This window comes from Squalius cephalus (genome assembly GCF_949319135.1).
Source record: "Squalius cephalus genome assembly, chromosome: 14".
Classification (NCBI taxonomy): domain Eukaryota; kingdom Metazoa; phylum Chordata; class Actinopteri; order Cypriniformes; family Leuciscidae; genus Squalius; species Squalius cephalus.
In genome coordinates, this window is record NC_137135.1 from 19,913,765 (window position 1) to 19,933,723 (window position 19,959).

General features: G+C 36.4%; 1 protein-coding gene across 9 annotated transcripts in view; it reads right to left on the minus strand.

The window, feature by feature from the left end:
* Nucleotides 1–19,959, minus strand: part of arhgef6 (Rac/Cdc42 guanine nucleotide exchange factor (GEF) 6) — a 29,819-nt gene that overhangs the window by 8,157 nt on the left and 1,703 nt on the right. For all 9 annotated transcript variants that reach the window (XM_079893151.1, XM_079893149.1, XM_079893150.1 and 6 more), the window contains exons 2-14: nucleotides 19,793–19,876; nucleotides 15,329–15,413; nucleotides 11,594–11,715; nucleotides 8,166–8,370; nucleotides 7,786–7,856; nucleotides 7,600–7,694; nucleotides 7,373–7,468; nucleotides 7,022–7,144; nucleotides 3,655–3,793; nucleotides 3,505–3,564; nucleotides 1,952–2,098; nucleotides 1,029–1,115; nucleotides 842–923 (exon numbers count right to left, since the gene is read on the minus strand). In XM_079893151.1, the coding sequence (XP_079749277.1) occupies nucleotides 842–923; nucleotides 1,029–1,115; nucleotides 1,952–2,098; nucleotides 3,505–3,564; nucleotides 3,655–3,793; nucleotides 7,022–7,144; nucleotides 7,373–7,468; nucleotides 7,600–7,694; nucleotides 7,786–7,856; nucleotides 8,166–8,370; nucleotides 11,594–11,715; nucleotides 15,329–15,413; nucleotides 19,793–19,876 (1,396 nt within the window). The remainder of the gene's footprint in view (nucleotides 1–841; nucleotides 924–1,028; nucleotides 1,116–1,951; nucleotides 2,099–3,504; nucleotides 3,565–3,654; nucleotides 3,794–7,021; nucleotides 7,145–7,372; nucleotides 7,469–7,599; nucleotides 7,695–7,785; nucleotides 7,857–8,165; nucleotides 8,371–11,593; nucleotides 11,716–15,328; nucleotides 15,414–19,792; nucleotides 19,877–19,959) is intronic.

Here is a 19,959-nt window from a genome sequence, read left to right on the forward strand (position 1 = left end):
AAATTTTTCAGGATTCTTTTATGAACAAAGTTAAAAAGAACATTACTTATTTTAAATATAAATCATTTGTAACATTATATGGCTACGCTCACACTGTCAGGCTTTGGGATTAGCATTTACGTACAGAAGTGAGTTTCGACATGTCTATCTGTATAAACATGCATTGGGAGTCTTATCACTTTTGACACGACAAGTGTCCAATAGAGCCGCAAAAACAGACTGGATCTAAAACCTTCAGATGACACTCAGTCCTTATCTCCATCGCTGGAAGTTACCAAAACCATACATGAAATCCCGCAACACACGGTCGACGCACGTTTGTGTAGCACAGAGTGGCTCTCTCGCACTGTATGACTGACATTACAACAAGTTGTCCAGTCCAGTTCACACAGCGCAAGTTTTCCGAGAATGTGGTTGTGAGTCCTGAAAATGTACCGGTGCAAGCTTGGTTATAGAAAGCAGTTGTCACTACCGTAAATAACCGTACTGTGTCAGAACATAACCGTATTAAGGACTCAAATAAATGACTGACAACTTGTGGCTCATTTGCATTTACTTTTGATTAATTTAATGCATCATTTTTGTAATGTTTGGAAAGACATGAAGGTGAGCAAATGATGACACTATTTATTTTTGGGTGAACTATTCCTATAAGAAGTCACCTGCACATGCTCATTACTTGTTAGATTAAACTATATTGCTGCCTTGTTATAAAAACAGGTCAAGAGAGACAAGCGGCAATGAAAAAAGCAGCTATAATGACACAGCTGAGAGTATATTGCTCTGTGACCTCTAAAAAAAGGAGACCTCACTAAAACTGTTTACATGGACTGAAACAAACCTGTGATCTCAAAGGCATAATGGCCTGTGTCTGCATCTTCTATGTGTTTGGTTACAGTGGTTCCTGTCAGTGGCAGACGCCCCTATGAGACGAGAGTGAGACAAATGAGTGCACTGCGCTTGACTTTTTCATAAATAACAGATGCTGATTATGTACCTGGATGAACACAACAGAAAAAAAAACTCACCTGGTAAATGAAACCACTCATTCTTGGGCTGGCAGACAGCATGACTAACACATTAGGAAACAGCATGAAGTATTTTTCTTCTTTTTCCTAGAAAAAAACAAATGTACATTATATTACATTCAGAACTTCTGCACAAATTACACATTAATTATTACCACTACTTAAAACAATCACATTGTTCATGGCACAGATGCAGGTGTATGGCATTACGGCACCTTTACAGCAAACAAACACAAACATCAAATGTCTCTATGTTACACACACTTTTGGATTGGTGAACGGCTCTATTTTTTGCTACATTGATTACTCACGATCAACAAATATCGTACCTTATTTCTAGCAAACCAAGATAAATTTCAGCTAAGCAAAAGAGAGAAAGAGAAAGGGAAGACAATGAAAAGAATGGGAGGGAAATCATTTCTAATGACTTTAGTAAGTAAATTCTTTCAACATCCTACTATTTTTCCTTCAGCTTAGCCCTTCTATCAGGGGCCTCTATCAGACCCCTCAAACACCACTGTTTCCATTAACCAGAATCAGAGGGGGCTGAGGTTCAAGTTGACAATGCATGCAGATGACCACAGATGCAAAACTCTGCAGGAGGATTTAAGCTGTTGACACTGAAATATTTTCCATTCATTAGCTAAAACAAGTCACTTGAAGCAAAAAATGGGTGTGGCTCTGACCATTTTGTCTAAAAGGCCATGATGTTTAACCTTGTTTTACACAACACTTCATTTAATCTTGACAAAATAATCACTCCAGCCATTTCATAGTTTATTTTGAAATTGTGCAAACATGACCAAACCCAATAACATGCATTTTGCACAAAATAAACAGTGATATAACCACACTGCTGTGAAAGCAACAGGTCGGGTTTAGATACCCCACTGTTATTTCCTAGTTCTCACCCTCTTCCTCACCTCATTTGAACTGCTCTGCATGTGGACCTGTGACATGTAGACCACCTGACCCAGTGACTTCATGCTGTCCCCCTCCCAGCCCCGCACCGGCTCTGACAAGATCTGCAACTCTAGGTTCTTTCTTTTTCGCAGATCTTGACACTGAGTCTGAAAAACACAACCAGATCAATTCAGTGAAACAAGAATGAATGGGATACATTTCATATGTTGCATGTCAGGGAAAACACATACTGAAAATGTAACTGATTCAAAAAAGCATTGTGTAATAGTCAAACAGACCGATTCACACCCAGTCTAAAATGAGTTACCATCTGCGATTAAATAGCACTAAACTATAAAACATTTTGTTCATAACTCTCTGATAAATGTCTCAATAACGTAATGAATTGTTTGACATCCAGAATACACACACACAACCGTTCAAAAGTTTGGGATCAGTAAGATATTTTTGTTTGTTTTTGCATCTACGACATACAGTGATCCAGAAAAAGAGTAATATTGTGAAATTAAAATAACTGTTTTGTATTTTACTAAAGTCTTTAGAGTCACACAATCCTTCAGAAATCATTCTAATATACTGATTTGGTGCTCAAGAAACATTTGCTATTATCAATGTTGAAAACAGTTGTAACATTATAAATGTAATGTGTTTAATGCATTCTTGCTGAATACAAAGATTAATTGTTTTGAACGGTGGAGTATGCATAAAATATTGTGCATGTTTTTAGTGCTGACTTTTCAGACGTTTATAGTCTCTGATAAGCATCTAATAACTTAATAAACATTGATAAATAGTGGGTTACAATGTTTTTAAAGTAAGTTTAATGGCAAATTATTTTTAATGTCAAATGTATAGGTATATAAAAAACTGAACGTTTTATAACACAATAGGAAAATATATCACCTTAAATGGTCACTTCTATGTTACATTCCATTCCATTCCATTCCATTCATGTTCCTAACTGATGCTTAATCATCAAAGTGACTTACAATAATGTACGCAAATCTCATCAGCAATTACCAATATAGGTAACTGAGAAAACATAGGTAAATGGGGAAGACTAAATATACATGACACCTCCACAACTGAGACCTAAACTATGAACATGGGACTCTCCCTTACCTGTCAGAAAAAAACACAAAAAGAAACTGAAAAAAGACATGAAACCGTTCCATAGAACTCAACGAGTAAAGAAATCACCTACTACTATACTTTTCTATGCCGAGACGTCTGACATGAAATGCCATTATCTAAGTAATGACTCATCTTTCCTCAAGTCTTTTTTATCTTATAGAGACACTCTCGTAAACCTTAACCTTTACATTTCATGTAACAGCAACATCTCATTCAACCTGTAAAGTGCAGTGAACCTGCTGTGCGGTTTAGAGATGAGGGTAAGAGGGAATTGGAGAGAAAAACTCAAATGTTTTGCACCGTGACAGGAAACATCTCACATTGGTCAAAACCATGAGAAGTGAAGTGTCAAAATTGCTTTAGTTGCCACACAAGCACCAAAATGAAATGGCAAATATGACAGAGAACTGAGACATACCACAAGATTTTTAAAAGCAACAGTTGCTTTGAGAATGTCACTGTAATCTGGATGTGCTTCCTATAAGAAAAAAAGAGAGAATCTGTTATTATATTATACTATAACAAACATGAAAACACTATATCCATGACCTTAGCAGCTTGCTGTTACCTCCACATGTCGCTCAAGTTCCTGCAGGAGGGTGGGATACTTGTCGAGCCTCATGAAGGGTTTGCTCAGGCTGGTCGTCAGGGTCAGAATACCAGGAGCGCTGGCACCCTGACTCTCCATGAACTTGTCCAGCTCCTCACTGTTCATGGAAAAACAGTTTTTATTTGAAACTGATTTATTTGACTTGTCTAGACATGTCTTGACAAGTCGAAAACAGTCTACCCCTATATTTGAACAACTAACTTTTAAGAATTGCTAAAAACTCATCACAACTTATTACATATAAATATACACTACAGTTAAAACATTTAGGGTCAGTAAGATATTTTTTAAAAAGTAATTAATGCTTTTACTTAGCAATGATGCATCAAATTGTTAAAAAGTGACATTTATACAAGATATCTAATTTTTAAACTTCCAATTAAAAGAATCCTGAAAAGATATATCATAGTTTCTGCAAAAATACCCATAAAACATAAAAAAAAAAAAAAAAAAATACACAAAAAAACTCTTTTCAACATTGATAACAATAAAGCAGCAAATCAGCATATTAGAATGATTTCTAAAGGACCATGTGATCCTCAAGACTGGAGTAATGATGCTGAAAATTCTAAATCAAAATTCAATTTGAAAACTTAAAAAATGTATTGTTTTATAAAATAACACTTGTATAAATGAAAAAAAGAGTGAGATTAAATCAATTTGCAATCAGGTCAACAACGCATTGTCAACTGAACATAACAATAGCAAATGTTTTGGGGAAAGTGACAGAATGGGTGTGAAGAGAACTCATCACTAGATGCAGAATTGAGATAAAATAAATTTAGACTAAAGATGAATCATCTGAACGCATGCCTTGAGTACATGATCGAACAATGGAAAATGCTGCAACAATGCTGCAGAGTGATATGCGAGTGAGAGAACAATCAAAAGTCTGTCTTCTGCCACCATCAGCATAACCACAGCTATAGATATCCTGTTGGGTTAGTGCTGTTTCCTGTGTGTATGAGGCATGCCTTTTCACTCTCTCCTTCTGCCGTGGAGCATTCAGAGGTGGAAGGAGAAAACTGACAGAAACCTTATTGTAGTTCATCATACAGGAAGTGTGTAAAATGTGGCTCAGACATTTCTGAAAAGCTGTGAAGTTTACAAGTACAAACCAATAAAAAACACACACCTAGAAATGGAAATAGGGCAGCAGTGTTATAAGTAAAGGCAGAAGGGAGATTTGCTTGTTTAGTCACTCAGCTCAATAACATTAACATACAATGTGACAGGGAGAATCAAAGCCTTGTAGTGACACCTGCTGGTTCATCTTCATATTTCAGAAAACATTGTACTGTACATTAACACATAAAGGGCAAAGTGTAATTTCTGTGCCACTAGCCTCAAACAAAAATATCATAATCATAGTATTACAACTTTTGGGAAGTCAACCTATAAATGCCACAATAATCATGGAAATCCCCCAGAGGGCATTTCCTCTAATGAATAATGTGGAGATGTGCTCAGAATATAATGATGTATTGTTCTTTGCAGCTCTTTGTACTACAATTCAGACTTTACATTACTTCACATTTTGTGACATGCATTTTTAGAAATGAAATGACTCCATAGTTGATCAACGCATAAACATAAAGAACATAAAATATAACAAGAACAAACCACATTAGAACTTGTGTGTCAAACAAGCATGTTAAAGCATCCTTTTACCATACTTGATGTGCTCTGCATGTGCGTTTATCAATGTTTATATGTGAATAAAAAGCCTAATTAAAGGGGTCATGACAAATCAAATTCCGTATCATTAAAACATCCTGCAAACGTCATATTTAAAATATTCTCCTCCTCCTAAAAAAAAAAGCATTATGTAATCCAGCTCCGAAAACCCATTTGGATATTGTGGGATTTGTGACGTCACATGGGCAAATATATTTGAATAAGAGATATTAGGCCCCATAGGCCCCGCCCCCTGGTGTTCAGTCACTTAACGTCTGACACCTGTCTTCACCAGAAGCAAATAGAACCCATTATAATGACTGACACGTCTACACTGGATACAGTACTCAGATGCCTGTTCAATTTCTGACACTCCACGCACTTGAGTCAACAGGACAAATGCAAGAGCAAAGGAACGTTTGCTTTGACGCATCCAATTGAAACAGCATGTTTCCTTCAGAAGGATCCCAGTATCAGGAACAAGTGCATGGTTTTTGTTTAATGGCTTCAGTTTTGTAAACAAGGCACAGTGTAATGGAAAGTTTGAAAATAAACTTTTATTAAATAAATTTATTAAATTTATTAATATTGGATCTGATGCAGCAACATCGCGAAGCGCAAGTAAACAATTTAAAAATGTTTGACTGTAAATAGCTGTATTAAATGGACAATAGGAATGTGCACGAGTACCCGAGTACTCGGACTTGACAGCGACTATCGATCAAGAAAACGATGATCGCCGTAACTTATAAAAATATATTTCTGATTGGTTATTGTGGCATTTAGTGCGGTACTTGAGGTCTAATTGGTTAGTGTTAGGACAGCATGTAGTCCAGACCGGCGAAATACAGCATCCACAACGGGAGTTACACATTCAGACAAGAACGGTCAAGTTCACGTGCGCGTTTGCGTCATTTTGTGCAGATGTAAGTTGTAATATGACTTTTATGTTGAATGTATTTGATTAATCGGACATATTTTAATATTTTGGATTGTAATATTTTTAGTAAAAGCATGTAATATTTTTATTTGTTAATATTAACATTTAGTGTTTTCATTAAAATATTTTCATTATCAGCATGACGGACATAACCCGCCCCAGAGTACACGTTTTTATATCTATCAGTACTTGAAATGAAAAATTAACAAAAATACCCATCCCCAATACATAATGTTTTCAAAACACAATGCAAGAGAGAGAGAGTGATACTTTTTTCAATGCAATGACATTAGCCGATCATAACAATGGCCGTTTACTGACAAGTCTTAAAGGAGCCGCACCTTAAAAATGGTTTACGGGTCAGAATGAGGGTTATATAAATATAAATAATAATTGTTGCAAATATATAATACTTTATTAACATTATAAGTGAACCTCAAGGATAATAATAAATCCTTGTCACGACCCCTTAAATCTGTCTTTCTTCATAAGACTTCATTTGAAATAATTTTACAATGTTATGCACTTTTTGAAGCTTTAAAGTTTTGGTGTAATGGACTTTCAAGGAAGTAACTTAACAAAATTCTTATGGGGTTTGGAACGACATGAGGGCGAGTAAATGCCGACAGAATTTTCATTGGGTAAACGTCCCCTTTAACATCTGATGTTTTGACACACAAAAACTGATGACAATTATGAGACACTGACCTGTGATCAGTCAGCACACACACTGCAGAGGGATGGCTGGAGCAGTAGGACAAGTACAGTGTTCTGATCTGACACATCAGGTTCAGGTAACAGCCACCAATCCGCTGCTGGCCCTCTGGCATCCTACAAAGCAAAAATACATAGATCAGCCCGGATAATTACTTTCTTACATGCGTTATACATTAACTTTTATTTAATGTCAAATACCCTAGGATATTGACACATTACAAATACAACACACAAAGCCACCACGAGATGGCGCTGTATCATCCAAGAGTATGACTTCTATAGAAAGCAGAGAATCATTTGAGTCATCAATATGCTCTATAAACACAGAAAAACGGCTCTTACTTGGAGCACTCCTCTAAGGCAAGACACAGTCCCAGTTGGAAAGAGAGGACGTCCTCTAAATTCCCATTCAGACTGGAGCAGTCCGCACTAGAGAGCCTGCAGAGAGCAGACAGAAGCGTCATTGTGCACATGGGTTTTCATTGACTGACCCAGCTCCCCGAAATGTCAATCGGCTTTGATATCAAAGGGTCCCTGATGCCATGGTGACGTCTGTGTTTTGCTCTTACTTGTCGCTGGCCTGTAGAGGCCGCAGGTAGCAGCCAAGTACCGTCTGCAGTTCTTTGACAAACTCTCTCTCATGCTCCAAGATGTCTTGCACCACCTAAGAAACAAACAAAACGTTCAAATAAGAACTTACAATTCATTTACTACATGTACATTTGGCATTTGTTCATGCGTTTAAAAGAACTCACCACATTGTAATAATTTTTTGTCAGCTGAGGAACGTCAAATCCTTTTATTGATTTCGGAGATATTGGTTTCTCTGGGGAAAAATAGAGGGAAAACTTAATAAGAATGTCACTGTTTTATTCAATTATGTTTGCTAGGACAAATTGTTTCTAACAATGCTAAGATGTAAGACAGGGTTCACCAATCTCGGTCCTGCAGAGTTTAGCTCCAACCCCAATTAAACACACCTGAACCAGCTAATCAAGGTCTCACTAGGCATACTAGAAACTTTCAAACAGGTGTGTTGGAGCTGGTTGGAGCTAAACTCTGCAGGGACAGCGGCCCTCCAGGACCGAGATTGGTGAACCCTGATGTAAGAGAATATCTTGGATTGCCCACTCACCACATGGCTTGACCTCTCGGACATAGTTGCTAGGGAACCAGCCGGTTTTGCCATTAAGGTTTCCCTCCCACCATCCACCTTCCTCCTGCCGTGTGACATGGATCAGCTCGCCCTTGCTGAAGGACAGCTCGTCCTCATTATTCTGCTTGAAATTGAAGCGGGCCTTTACCATCACCTGCCCACCGCCTCCATTCTCCGACATATCCTGGACAGAAACAGTTGAAAAATTTCAGTACGCAGTCAACTGGGGCACCAAGTATTCATTAATAACTGATTTTTTATTGATGGTTTACAAATTATGTATATACTCATATGTATAGGGGTGTAACAGTATATCGTTATATTGATATATCGAATGTATAAAAATGCAACGATATGCATCAGTGACGTGAAGGATATGTAGTGGAACAGTTCGTCACCGATCGTCGATCACAGGAAGCAGTAACCGCTGATATGATCACAGATACCGGTCTTTTTGAAGCCTTTTTATCATGTAGAATAATTTGTAAGATGCTCCAATCAGGATTTTTACAGAAATTAATTTAGGGCCTTAATTTTTGAAAATGGTGGGAATATGACTCTTGTGGGGGCATTTTCTTATTTGAGGGAGGGGGGGGGGGGGGGCTTTTTTGTTGACATTTTTCAAAAAATATATAATTATCTAACCTGAATGTATGATCATGCAGTGCATTTTTGTTTTTGCAATGGGGCAATTGTTGCACAATAGCTTGCACAATAGCTTACACAAAGCACAAGCCTGATTTCAAACTCTGAATTGAATTCACAAAAAACACAAGTAAACAGTCAGTAATAAAATAAGAACATATAAACAATTTAAAAGAAGTAGCACAAATAAATAAAATAGAATTAAGATACAAAACAAAACAGACTGTGCTTTAAGTTTTTTTTCAGGTAGGTCTAACAGTAGAGTGGAGGTAAGAAATTATAACAAGGAATCAAAACTGCACATCATATTCTGGCTACACAGATAAAACAACCTAAGAACCATTTATGCATTATATTAATGCTTTTTACGCATTCGAAAATTAAGCAGAGAATGTGACCGATCGAGCTTTGCGTGTTGTTTATACACATAAATGACATTTTACATGCATCCAATAGGCAATTTTTAGCGTAAATATGATACGCACTTTTTGCGTGCATATATTACAAAATATACATATACCAGATGCACATATTACATTTGCGTATAAAGAGCATGGCAAATAAAAGCATGAACTCGTGCTATAGATATGCAGTGTCAGGAGTTATCGTGAGGCTGTCCATATAGGGTCTAGCGCGAGTTTAAGCACTCACAAACTAAAATCACGTAAACGGACTAGACTGTCTGCAACATGAATCTCTTACATCGAATCTGCACTTTGTTGTTTATGATGGAAGAATTCATGAGTTTCAAGTCAGAATTCAGTCAGAGAGAGCGCGCACTGGAACAAAACTCTTCATTTCAGCGATGTCTAATCTGAACGCCTCTGATTGGCCATCACACTCATAAACTCAACGGAAACGTGTGCGATTGGTGATAATGCTCAACGCTGCAAAACGAAATCTGGTGGAAATGCCGCAGTCGGATGGATCGAATGAACGTTAAGTCGGTACTAATATTATCACTTAAACATTCTATTATATACATACTTTGAAACAAATTACCATGACTTTCCCAAAACTTCCAAACTTCTTTTTTGAGTCTTTTGTTGTTTGATTAACATAATAGACAACAGCAGGATTATTAGGCTGCTGTCACTTTAAGAGCTGCACTGATCCAATATACTGTTTAACAATTTTCTCAACTGTTCACTTAAGACAAAATCCACTGGGAATTGTGCATACTTGTCATGGCGTAATTCTGTACATACATTTGTGTGTTTGACCATTAATGCGCAATGTGGTACTTGCGAGTTGTTTGTGAGGCAGCCTTATATTGTTTGTCAGGCAGCCTAAGAGAGAGTGCAAGTGCTGAGTGGTTTAAACACTGGCAAGACTTAAAATGTAAATATAATGTAAATTATAGAACTCTAGTGATGATACGACACTGCCTCGATTGTCAAAGTGGTATTTCCTGTGTCAACTGTGCAGCTCGCTTATAGTGCAGACGACGCCATATGCTGATGTGACAGATTAAGACGGTGCCGCGGCATGTCATGCCATATCTCTTTATGCGTCATCAGCATGAGATCGGTTTATGAGATCTCTAAAACTTAAAAGTTCCCAAAAAAGGTCACAGGGGCACATTAAAAAGAATCAATTGAGCGGTTCAATCCAATTCATCTGAAGAAACACAGCCATTCATACTTTTGGGACTGACAACTACTGTCACAGGTGTGAGTCTCGAAATGTCCCGTTCACAAAGCAACTTACAGTAGCGTCTTGAAAATTGTCTGTATGAATGTTCTCTTTCAGCCGCAGAAATTTCAGTGCACCCCTAGTTTTCCGAGAATGCGGTTGAGTCCTGAACATTTACAGGTGTGAGTTTGGTTATAGAATGCGATTGTCACTCCCGGTAATAACTGAACTGTGTGTGAACATAACCGTATTAAGGACTCAAATACAGGACGGGCAACCGCATTCTGCTGCTCTATGAACTTGGTTTAAGAGGCACAGCTAAATGTCACATTTATTATAATGGAATTATGTGAATATTGTTTTACGCTCACATAAATAAAAAGTTATTAATATTTTGAATGTTCTGTAATTGTTAATAAATGATAAATAAAAAAATAAAGAATTATTTACAGTTCAGGCTTGGCTTTCAATTATACTGTATTGTTGAATGGATATAATTGCTATTAAACAATTATTTATAATATAAAATAATCTTTAGATTGTTTTCACAATAATTAAGATACTCACTGTGAAAATAAGTTTGACTACAAATTTCAATGTTGGGTGTGATTATTTTTAATTACAGAAACTTGTGCAATCAGTTATTTTTTTTAAAGCAATTGACAGCTCTAAATAAAACTTTTAAAATATTGGGTGGCAATTTTTTTATTATTCACAATTATTATTTTACATGTTATAAGGTTAGAACAATACTCTTATAATATAGCAGTGAATCTGAACTAATTAAAATGATTGCCTAAATATAATGCAGAGTGTGCTGTAATTGGTCATCTTATTGGAGTTATTTGCATAATGCTCCTTAATAATTTGATGTGTTTCTTTGCAATATAGTAGAAGTGACCCTAATAAGCTCACCCAAATCTAGATTTTTTTAGTTTCTCTACAGATATCTGAAAAGCCTTCTAAAAAACTAGGTATGAATTTGAAGATTAATCTGTCATCTATGTTATGTTCCTGTCATTAACTGATTTTTTTAAATTACTTTTTAAAATTCCAAACAAAAGATCTTTTAGTTGTTATAAAAGACCAACTGTAATCAGCATTTACGGCACTGTTCAGATACTTGCCAATGCTTTTGACTGCCTCCGTAAGGACCTGCTGGACTTCAAGGCGGGAACAGCTTGAGAAGGGGCTGACAGGCTAGTAGGAGAGACACTGGACTGTGGACATGATCTATTAGGGGTACAATCTGGATACATGGAGAGAAAAAAGAAGAAAAAAATATTTTTTTTTTTTTAAAATACAGGGAATAAGGGTTAGAACAACACCAGTCTGTGTCTGATAGCATTTCTCACTTGAAGAAAAGAGAGCAGTACATCTGTGGGTGGTCACTGGATTATAGGTCTACTGATATGGATATACAGAAAGTCCTGAACAAGGATGAGACATGCTTACAGTCTACAGTTCAATGATTCTGTCCCTGTGTACTCTACATTTCAGATCAGCATGGCATGTTACACTTATAACACTTACGACATGAGTGAATGACATGCATAAAATATGAAGTAGCTTTGGCAAATGTCACTGTCTTTCATTTTTCATGAAGTGACATTCAAACTACTTGAAGCCATGCATATGATTTAATGTCACCCCAAATTATGGTGTATGATAAACATACACTGATGTTTAAAAGTTTGGGGTCATTAAGGTTTTTATTTAAGAAATAAAAAATTTCCCCAGCAAGGATGCATTAAACTAAACAAAAATGTCAGTAAAGACATTTATAATGTTACAACAGACTTTTTCAAATAAATGCTTTTCTTTTGAACTTTTTATTCATCAAATAATCCTGAACAAAAATGTTTCAGTTTCCACAAAAATATTAAGCAGCACAACTGATTTCAACAGTGATAATGATGATAAATGTTTATTTTATTTTATTATTATTATTTATGAAGGATAGTGTGGCATTGAAGACTAGAGTAATGGAGAGTTATTTTAAATTGTAATAATATTTTTTAAAATAGTACTGTTTGTCCTGTATTTTTGGTCAAATAAATGCAGCGTAACTTTTGACAACTAGAGTATGTTTGTATGTTTAAACTGACAACAATATGGTCAGCCCAAAATTACATTAGCCAAAATTTGTGCAAAATTCAGTGCAACTAACTAATCCAGCTCGGATAATTTGACAAAAATATAAAAGAAAATGTATTCATGTTTTTTTTGTTTTTTTAAACCATTCCCCCCCCCCCCCCCCCCCATTACATCCAGGACATGTCAAAAGGCCCATCAGACCCTCTAAATGTAGAACAAAGACCAGGTCACTCTGTCATCGTTAAACATCCCAATCAGAGCACTCGCTCATCCATTCATAATTCTCTCATCTCTGTGAAGTTAAACCACCAATAATCCACAGCTCAATGCACTAGCATATGGGTCACAACAAACAACTACTGTAAGCAGCCAGACACATATGTGTATGATGACAAGTATCAAAACCGACAGACATAATGTGTGTTCCAGTATACCCAAAGCAAGGCCTGAAACATGGTATACTATTTAGTCATAAAAAAACATTGCATATTTACGCCAAATTTGCATGACTGGCATGTATTCATTTGCTATGAGCAATATGTTGTTCATAAATAGAGGAAGATTAGGGATGAGGAGGCATGCAGTATGCAGTGACAGAAGCAAACAGTCAGGTGCCCTGTTTGCTGCACTTTGGGTCCTGACAGATTTCCAGCGCTGCAGGGGCCTCTGGGGCTCTTCACTGACTCACACGTCGCTGTTCTCACCCGCTCCATCTACACAATAAAAGCTCAGCATGTCTGCTGGATTTCACGGCAGGCTCTTTCCGAACACCCTCGGCGCACAAACAGTGTGTGTGAACCTGCTCCAAGCTTTCCACAGCAAACACAACAGAGAATTCAGATAAAGCCAGGCCAGGGAACGTCTTCTCTATGCCTTGAGCACACTTCAGAGTGAAACCCTCGCTGTTTCATCATAGAGATCTTTAACACAAATCGATCTGCCCCCATTAGTGTGTCATTCTTAAGCCTAGATTTTGCAAAGCTATTCGCAAGCATTTAAAGTTGGGTCATGTGTAAACAGGATTACATTTTAATATTCTATTAATAAATACGAGTTTTTTTATGAATAATAAACAAGCCGTTGACTCAGGCATAATAAAGGGATTTTTGCTCAAATTCTTACATTTATTTGAGCCAAACATGAATGACTTTTCGTGTAATAGAAAAAGTTAATTTTGGAAGAATATCCTGATTTTTTCCCCCTCCATAAAATAAAAATGAATGTGCACTGGGTAGATCATGTCACAAACCCAATAACTAATGGCATTTGACATGGATGGAGCATTTAAAGGAATAGTTCACTTTAAAATGAAAATTCTGTCATCATATACTCAGCCTCATGTTGTTTCAAACCTGTATGAATTTCTTTCTTCTGCTGAACACAAAGGAAGATATTTAGAAGAATGTCAGTAACCAGGCAGTTTCTGGGTCCCATTGACTTCCATAGTAGGAAAAAAATATACTATGGAAGTCAATGGGACCCAGAAAATGTCTGGTTAGTTACTGACAGTCTTCTAAATATCTTCCTTTGTGTTCAGCAGAAGAAAGAAATTCATACAGGTTTGAAACAACATGAGGGTGAGTATACGATGACAGAATTTTCATTTTAAAGTGAACTATTCCTTTAAGTAGTCTGTAGATTTTTCTAGACTAAAGGCATGGCTGTTGAAAATTCAGCTTTGCCATTACAGAAATAAATTACATAAAAAAAAAATTCAACTGTATTTTGATCAAATAAATGCAGCTTTAGTGCGCAAAAAATCTTACAGGGCACACCCACAAAATCAATCAATCAATCAATCAATCAATCAATCAATCAATCAATCAATCAATCAATCAATCAATCTCTATATATCTCTCTCTCTCTGTCTCTCAATATATATACATATATATTATATATAAGGAGGACACACTCTCCTATAAAGGCAACAACCACAGGGAACAGTGGGAAACATGACAAGGAAGCAAAAACTGAGAATAACTACATGTCTCATGAATTCCGCATGCTTATGCAGATACTGTCAGCCGCCCGGACAAGCCCCACAAAAAGCAACTGTCTGTTGCCTCCAGTAGTTGAGAGCAGCTGCAGCTGAAAGACACAAATGCGGGCACGACCCCAGACAAATCACGACTTGACGTTCACAGAGAAAATACAAGAGGTCAGTCATCCTCATCCTGAGAAAAATTTGATTTGTATCTCATGTTTACTGCACTCTTCAACTGAATTAAATGGCCTACTGTGCATTTCCCCAAGAAAAACTTGCATGGACATGCGATGGGATATCTATCACATTCGCAGGCTTCTAAAAATGAACTTGAACTGAAAATGGAATTAAAATGTTTACTGAACCACTTTAGAATCAAAGCATTATATCTACTTTAAGTGGGATGAAGGAAGACAGTTGTTGTAACAGGTCCTATGGGAACATGCAACAGGAAAGATGTGGCTCATTTCCACCAGAAACATAACACTGAGTGATTATGGAGTGCCTGCGATCCCGCTTTTAAACAGAGACATTCTTCGTAGATTATAAGTGACCAGCAGGAGCTAATTTTCTAAAAATGTCTTTAACACATGGCTTGCACACAATGTCGTCTTTTAGTCTGTCTGCTCGGCCTAGCAAAACCCTCAGAAGTGTTCAAACGACTATCACTTGGGGTGGAAGAAGAAACTCACCAATGAGAAGACAAAGCTGATGCCGACAGTACTCAAAAAGAGACACCAAATATTAATGAAGAACGCATGTCCATAACATTATGAATTACCTTGAGTGGCGATGTTTATTGCTGAGAGTGTTGAAAGAACCTTGTTGAAGTTTTCCCCAGTATATAAGCTCTCTGGATCAAAGCCCTAAGGGAAAGAAACATGTCAAAGACAGGAAAAACTGTCCAATGAGCCAGAAGTAGAAGCAGCAGAAGTAGGTCAGATACCTCAAGATATAGTATATGCCAGTTACATTTTTTCTAAACTAACAAACACAATTGAAATATAACAACATGAACATTTAGTTGAACTCTCAGAAAATTGTAAATCCTGTATACCATTGGGGACATTCACAATTTAAAATACGTTTGATTTAAAAAATAAATAATGAAAGAAAATATTAAAAATAAATCTTAAATATATATGGAATTTTTTACACATTGCATCATATCATTAGTCATTTGATCGATGCATCAAACTATATCCATGTATCACTACACCAATCTCAATGGTTGGTGTAGTGACCCACATTTTTAGATGTTTGGTCTACAGGCCCTGTCGGTCGCTGGGTACAGACAGCTATCCCCTTTCTTGTTAAGGGTACGGTTTCACATGTTAAATAAAACATAATAGCATTTACACAGCAATGCAAGAAGTGCGTGTCCTTGTATTTGCCGAGCGATGTTTCGATATGGAGGCTGCAACAAGATGAATAGTTAAGCAACTTCAGCAGTCAGTTCAGTTTATAGATTGCACTTTACAGTACCTTTTGCTTTAGAACATTTGTTAATTGTAGTTTGCATTTCTCGCTCATCAGTAGTTTAAAATGGCTCATATCAAGCTTAATCTTGTGCTACGATACTTCTCGTTTTCAGCTCCTTTAGAAACAGAAGTGAAAGTTATGCGCCTGGCTTGTTTGTCCAGTCACATGACTTGCATCAACTATCTGCACATTGGGCCTTTAAAAGAGCATGAAACTGGAGCTTTCTTCAAAACAGATATGACGATATAAGCAAAATTTTTATATCACAATATTCTTCACATTTTCACCAATAACGATATATATCACATGATCAAAATATAATTTTTTTTAGTGCTGTCAAATCAATTCTAAAATAAAAGTTTGTTGATTTAATATATATTTTTATATTGTGTGTGTGTGTGTGTGTGTGTGTATATATATATATATATATATATATATATATATATATATATATATATATATATAAATATACACACATACATTGAACAAACTTTTATTTTTAGAATTTGGCAGCATTCATTCTTATGAAAACGTGATTAATAAGTAACGAAAAATAAATGGTCCGTGTGATCATTAATTTCCAGAGTAGGTCAGATACCTCAAGATATAGTATATGCCAGTTACATTTTTTATAAACTAACAAACGCAATCGAAATATAACAACATGAACATTTAGTTGAACTCTCAGAAAATTGTAAATCCTGTATACCATTGGGGACATTCACAAATTAAATATATGTTTGATTTTTAATTGTAGACCTGTGAAAAATCTGAGAAATCAGACCACATGTAAAAGTGACATCAGGACTTAAAAGAGGGTTAGTTCCTGAGTGAAAATTTAAATGAATCATTAAAAGTTGTTCAAATGATTCATCATCTGATAATGAATCGGACTACACCGGCATTGAGTTTTTGTTTTTGTTTTTGTATGCAGTTCTCGAGGAAAGGACAAGTCAGTATAACAAAAACATGCGCATTCTTTTTATCTCATCAAATTCAGACTGCAAAATTACAACACTAGCATAACTGACAGAAAGTACTCACATTAAATCAGATTAAAATATTTCTACCATTCTTTTCTTTTGTTGCATTTTAACCAGTATAAACGCCCCGTTCCCAGCTACTCTCACCCTGCCTCCTTGTCCAACTTCACATCACCACAAATTATCAAAGGGAGAAGCAATCATTTGTGCTGCTGAGAGAGACTTAGTTTAGCCAAAGATCACAGCATCATTACAGCATTATAGTATAGTAGAATTTGATAGATATTGGGTCTCATTCATGAAACATTCGTAAATATACGAGTAAATATGTGAGTGATTTGCGCGTAAAGAGACCTTCCCGAAAACTCTTCTCCTGATTCACAAATACTTCGTAAACGTCAGATGTGATAGTGAAATGTGTGTGTGTGTTAATGAATTCCAATCAGTCGTAAATGGGACGCGCGTGCACGCTCATTCTCAATTACCATAAATCCCGCCCATTAAATCCGACTGACAACTATATATGGGCATCATATTATGACACCAAACGAAGGATTTCAACATGTCTTCTCAAAAGCAAATGAAAAAGAGAAGAGTTTTATTATCAGAAGTTCGTTCAAAACGCCACATTTTTATTTTCAAGCGTATCAGGGCCTAAAAAAAAGGAAGCTTGGCAGCATATTACAGATGCAGTTAATGGAGTTTCATCTGGAGTTTCATCTGTTAATTGAACAGTCCCAGAAGTGAAAAGAAAATGGTTCGACATGTAACCCCGTCAAATAAACCCATTAACAAATTAAAAATGCAGCCTTATTAATGAGCAAAACGTTCGGATGTTAAACGCACTATTTACGCGTGGCTGGGAGCAGGTGTAGATTTCTTTCGTACCAACTAACATTTGGAAAATACGAACATTTTAATGAATCCGAAAATTTACGCCAGAAGCACTTTACACACGATTTATACAAAAATTCATTCTGCTCCTGTTTCATGAATGAGACCCATTGTTCATTCATCGGTTAATAGTGTTCAGTCCCAAAATTTGCAGAGAGCACTGTCCGTGCATAGCCCACATTTTCTGTATGTAAATTTCGTGCAAAAAAGTGTTTGTTTACATTTAAATATGTGTATCTTATTTGCTCGCACTAAACTGTAATAGGGCAAATCACACATCTGTATCGACTACTGAAAAAAAAAAAAATCAGTCTATCACTAATCTTTGGATAGTTCAGAGACATTACATAAAACGTTACAAAATGCGATATATAAACCACATTACTGATACATCAACTTGTAGACAACCCTGTATAATTCGTTCTTCCTCTTCTTCTGAATCGGTTTCTGGTTATAGGCCTATTTGGTCATATATGGCTGAAAACAAATATTTCCACTTGCCATTGTGTAGCATTTACTACATTTGACCGAGTGGATCAGGTAGTCTGAGCTGATTTGATAGAGTGAAGGCGGAGACTAATTTGCATATTCATGAAGAAAAGGGGTTTCCTTTCAATCACCCCTGGTGGCTGGCTGCAGTATAGGTCAAAAACCTCACCCTCTCATGTAATCGAATGGGACGTGAGCCAAACTAAAAAATCCAATTACACCTCAAATTATTTTTTTCCAAAGATAATTTCTGTCATTTTAGGTAGGCTACTTCTTATCACATAGACGTATGTTCGAGTGTTTGTTTTCCCAATAAGTATTTGGTTTTAGTTAGTTATTTGATGCTATGAAAAAACAGGGTGTAACATCATGATTGACAGCTGTGCTTGCGAGTGTGGGCGGGACCTGGATTCCGTGGCTCTACCACAGGATCACTACTGCACAGACTCGGGCTCCGAACGAAGTAATCGGCAATGACTGTTACTGGGATATTTTCCTACAGTTAAATGAAGAGGAGATGCGCTATCAATCTTTTTACAGTCTAAAGTAGAGGTACATTCAAGCTATTTTAAGGCATGAAGAAATTATTTTCACAGGGAAAAAAGTGTTTACATAGCCTATGCCATTTTGATTATCAAAGATTATTAAGGGATAAAATTATTGACTGCAGGGGTACTTTAACAAAGTCATAACTAAACATTGCACATGTGGTGAACATGACTCATTTGTGCCAAGTTACTTGTTATATGTAAAGTTTATCAGTCCATAACCCCATTATGGTCACAGTTTTAGTACAGGAACACTATCACTGCAGAGGGTGTGGCATCAAAGTCTGGCTATGTGTTTGTGTCAATAATAGACATTGCAGATTGACAATGTTTACTGTGATGGGTATAATTCCTGACCATCTTCCTGAGACGCCTGTAATGTTGCTGCGGCTCAAGACCATAACAACCATAATAAATTAAATGCACATGCAAAAGAGCTAGTATCATGAGCAATCTTGTTTACTGGCATATTTTATGATCACATGTGCAAAACCAAAACAAAACCCTGCTATTTATTTGTCTGTCCTCAGGGAGAGCTAAACTTAATTAGATGGGCAGAAGAGAGAAGTAGGCTACTCTAGATACTAATAATAAATTATTAAATATTATTTAATATAAACTATTAAGACTCTGTTAAGTAAATCATTCCTTCATAAAATGCTTATAGGCAAAGCTTTAAGCTGAAATCTATTTTCATGCACATACACTCCAGAACTGATTTAGTTTATTTGTGATCTAAAAGAGTAGATCCTCAGCCTAGGGGTCGCATATTTTATAAACACTCAGCTGTGTTTCTCAAAGGCATTCGGGTGATACAAAACACAATAAAGTAGAGAAAAATTATCCTACCTCAACCTTTAGAGACTGGCATCCTTTTAGAAACTCCCGAATGTTTGCAATGCAGGCCGCTTCGCATCTGGGTTCAGTTGAATACTGTAACCAATGAAAGAATGAGGATGTAAATAATCTCAACTTTGCTTCGACCACACTGCAAAGCAAAGAGAGAACAAGAAGAT